General features: G+C 48.5%; 1 protein-coding gene across 1 annotated transcript in view; it reads right to left on the bottom strand.

Moving 5' to 3' along the window:
• Positions 1 to 137: 137 nt before the first annotated feature.
• Positions 138 to 3,669, bottom strand: part of Slc9a3 (solute carrier family 9 member A3) — a 48,898-nt gene continuing 45,366 nt past the window's right edge. The window contains exon 17 of the mRNA XM_041632217.1: positions 138 to 2,702. Coding sequence (XP_041488151.1) covers positions 2,699 to 2,702 — 4 coding nt within the window. The 3' untranslated portion in view covers positions 138 to 2,698. The remainder of the gene's footprint in view (positions 2,703 to 3,669) is intronic.

The raw sequence follows: 3,669 nt of genomic DNA, 5'->3' as shown, positions 1-3,669 counted from the left end.
GTATTCAACAGCTTCCCACCCCTAATAGGATGACCCCCAAAACACCATCTGTTCATCTGAATTTTAATGCATAACAAACTGTTCCTAAATTATCTTGGATATGATTTTTCATTTATAAACAAAGTTTGCACCCAAAATGCCTTGAAATATTTTTAATAGACTTTAGATAAGCAGTCACTACAGTTTTGATGTTGTTCCCTGTACAGATGCTGCCCAATGCATCGGAGGGGCATTTTAAGGCACATTATGCTGTGATCAGAATTAAACAAAGTTCAACTTGATTATGTTCACAACATTAATACACAGTTTTATCCTCTCAAAATATATTTCTAGTTTTGATGAAATCTTTAAATTTTCTTTCACAAAAAGATCAGTAATACATAGTATATTGAACACTGTAATAAAATTATTTTAAAGAAAATACAGATGTGGACTTTGTAGTACCACAAAGTAGGTCAAAGTTCAGTATTAAATAAATATTCTCTCCTAATAAAAAAAAATTTTACAACAGTTTTCCTAAGGAAATACATTCATAGGATTTTACATTCTATTGTACAACATTGACGGGGGGGGAGGGTCCTCAACTATGAAACGTAGCTACCATGTCATCTAAGCACAGGAAATGGGTTTTTGCGAATGAGGCTTTCCTGTCAAAATTCTGGTTCCATGTGGCTATGCCCAGGTGTAGTTCACAAACTCAAAGAACGTAGCCTGTCGGCTAAAACACAGGGACAGAGTGTAGAAAGATTTATCACCTGGTTGCTAGCTTTGGTATCTGGATATCTGTTGCAAGGTGACAGCCCCTGAGGCACTGTCTAGTCAGACTTGGCTTCTAATTCTGCAGTGGGAATTAGACTCCATGTCCAACAAATCAGGTGGTGGGTTAAGGCAATGTCCTGGCACAGGCAGGCATGAGAAACTTGTCTGCAAAGCAGGGATCGATAGGTGCCTCTGGGAACACCTCTGGTACAGTAGCCAGGCACAGCCTACCTAGGTGGTACTCCAGCGGCCGCTCCAGAGCGTCTGATGGGATTACTGACCACAGCATTCACTTTACAGTGGTTGGACTTCATTTCAGAAATGGTCAAAATGCTTCAAGGGAGAAGCTGTGAAAACCAGATTGTGAGCATCTAATGGCTGAGCCTGAGCTAGCCAGTGAACAGTGTACGGACAGACAGGTTCATTTGGGGAATGACACCCTGAGCTAGCCAGTCAACAGTGTGCCGACAGACAGGTTCATTTGGGGAATGATACCCTGAAGTAGAATGCAGTACGTTGTGCAAATTTACTGTGTATTCATTGATTTGTGAATAGGAAATTGTCCACTCTTCCTATCCATGCTTCAATTGCAGCATTAATACAAACTGACGGACCTTCTTGGGACTCCTGTGAATGTAATTGTCAACCTTGTTCCTGAGACACAGTATTTAGTTTCCTGAGCAGAGAGCTGAGTGGTTTGTTTCAGAAGTCTCCAGGAGGTCCCTAAATCCACCATTAGCCTCATCTCAGCCTCCTTCAAGTGAGATCCTGTGGTACAGGCCAAATTTCCAGTGGGCTGGAAGCAAAACTCAGTCAAGTCCAAGAAGACAAGACTGGACTTCTGAGGAAAGGTGACCATGCCTCCCTTCTAGGTGATGCAGAGCCCTTCTATGTCCCCAGGTCTCCCTGCCCTCAGTAGATGAAGCCAGAGATTTCCTGTGGACCCCCTCTAGTCCCCAGCCCAACCAGCCTGGCCATCTGCAGTATTCCCACCTTAGGGACAGCTCAGGCAAGACACCTTGTTTGTGTGGGCAAGGCCCAGGCTGGGAGGGACCCAACATGGGAAGTCCCTTGAGCTAGAGGAGCCAAAATTGGAACAAATATTTCTTCAGTCTGGAGATCTTGGAAGGGGGTCTAAAGGGCCTCAGAGGTATGTATCCCTGGAAATGCACAGGAACCTGCTGCCCTTTTAGGATGCGTCTGAGCTTGGCGGTGCAACTTCCACAAATATTAATTTGTAAGACCTTTGTACTAGAGAGTGATAAGAGGTCCACCACAGGCCTCTCAGGGGTCTTCCTCCTCTTTGAGTAAGAGTGGTAAATACTTAACAAGTGCTCTCTTGGTATGTGGGTGTGGGGGTGTTGGGGAACTGGGGGCGCAGCACCTCGGAGCAGTAAGGACTGAACCAGGGCAAGAAAACGGCGGAGGCAGTGTATATCCTGGGAATGCCCGGAGGGTGAAAAGATTCTTCCTAGGGCCAGACCAGGCATAAGACTCCCAGAGAGCAGTGGACCCTAAGAAACCCTAGCTGGTTGGGGAGGGGCCACTGAAGGAGATTCTTGGAGCTGGCCGCAGGCCAGGCAGCGATCACAAAGGCGTCTCTTCTTGCTCCAGAGCTTGTGGAGGCAGTTCAGTAGAGCCCGGAAGAGAGGCGAGCTTGAGGAGAGCTGGGCGGCGGCGAGGGCGAGGCCTCTGGAAGGAGCGCCGGCTGTGAACGCGGCGCGCGGCCGCAGACCGAGCATGCGCACTGGGCAGGGCCCGGTGCTCTGGCTCCGGCCCAGGTTCACTGGAGGCGAAAGTACCGGGCGAGACGCGCTCAGGTGGGACGGGACTCGGAGCACGTGGGCTAGCGAGCCGTGAAGGGAGCAAGGGCTGCTGAGCAGCTGCAGATGGCCAATGCGAATACAAGCTTCCGGTAAGCGGTGTGTCAGAGCCTGTGTCACCTGCGGGAAGACAGGGTGTGAGTGGCTCTCAGTCCAGAGGAACAGTGACCCACAGAAACCTGTACTCAGCCCAGGATTCCCTTCCCCGATTTTGCTGTTCCTCTGTGGCTTTCCCCAAACCAGGTACCTGCTCAAGTGCAAGGAGGGACCCTTAACCTTCCACACCAAATGTGAGGGCATTTTCTGCTGTACACTATTGCAGAGTTGCAGGGAGTTCCAGCGAGTGTCAGTGAACCTTCCTAGGCAGCTGTACACCTGTGCACCACGCAGCCAGCAGATCTGGATCAATCCAGATATCTTCTGACACTTGCAAACTCTGCCCTTGATAGCTGCCCCCTCTACTGGAACATCAGTGTCATACCCACCCCCGGGTACTACTCCTCTACCCCAGAAACCTATCACAAGCTTCCAGGAGCACAAGGCTCTGCTTCAAATCGGTAGGGTTTGAGAATGAGGGGAAAGTCAGGCCTTTAATCCCAGCACTTGGGAGGCAGAGGCAGGCATATTTCTGAGTTCCAGGACTGCCTGGTCTACAAAGCTAGTTCTAGGAGAGCCAGGGCTACACAAGGAAACCCTGTCTCAAAAAGGATTGGGGAAGGCGGAGATAAGGCCAGAGACAGAAGCAAGGAGCAGGTGGAAGAGCACTAGGGCCATGCAGAGTTCCTGACCCTGATACATCATTTCAAAATTGGATTATCTTAGGAAAGAGTCGTGTGTGTGTGTGTGTGTGTGTGTGTGTGTGTGTGTGTGTGTGTAATGCCAGGCCTTGCCAGGAATGCTGACCAGAATTTCCAATATTTACAATTGTGTGTTTCATTTCGTTTCCACTAGACTGACAAATGTCCACCAGAGCAGAAACAAAACCAAAAAAAAAAAAAAAAGAGAGAGAGAGAGAGAGAGAGAAGCACTTTCATCTGAAATGAACATGAGACCTGACCACAGGATACTTCTGTGTTGCCCAGGCTGA

Source organism: Microtus oregoni, unplaced genomic scaffold, assembly GCF_018167655.1.
Source record: "Microtus oregoni isolate MIOR12 unplaced genomic scaffold, Mior012 000040F_ref0000088, whole genome shotgun sequence".
Taxonomy (NCBI): domain Eukaryota; kingdom Metazoa; phylum Chordata; class Mammalia; order Rodentia; family Cricetidae; genus Microtus; species Microtus oregoni.
This window is presented reverse-complemented; position numbering and strand designations above follow the sequence as displayed.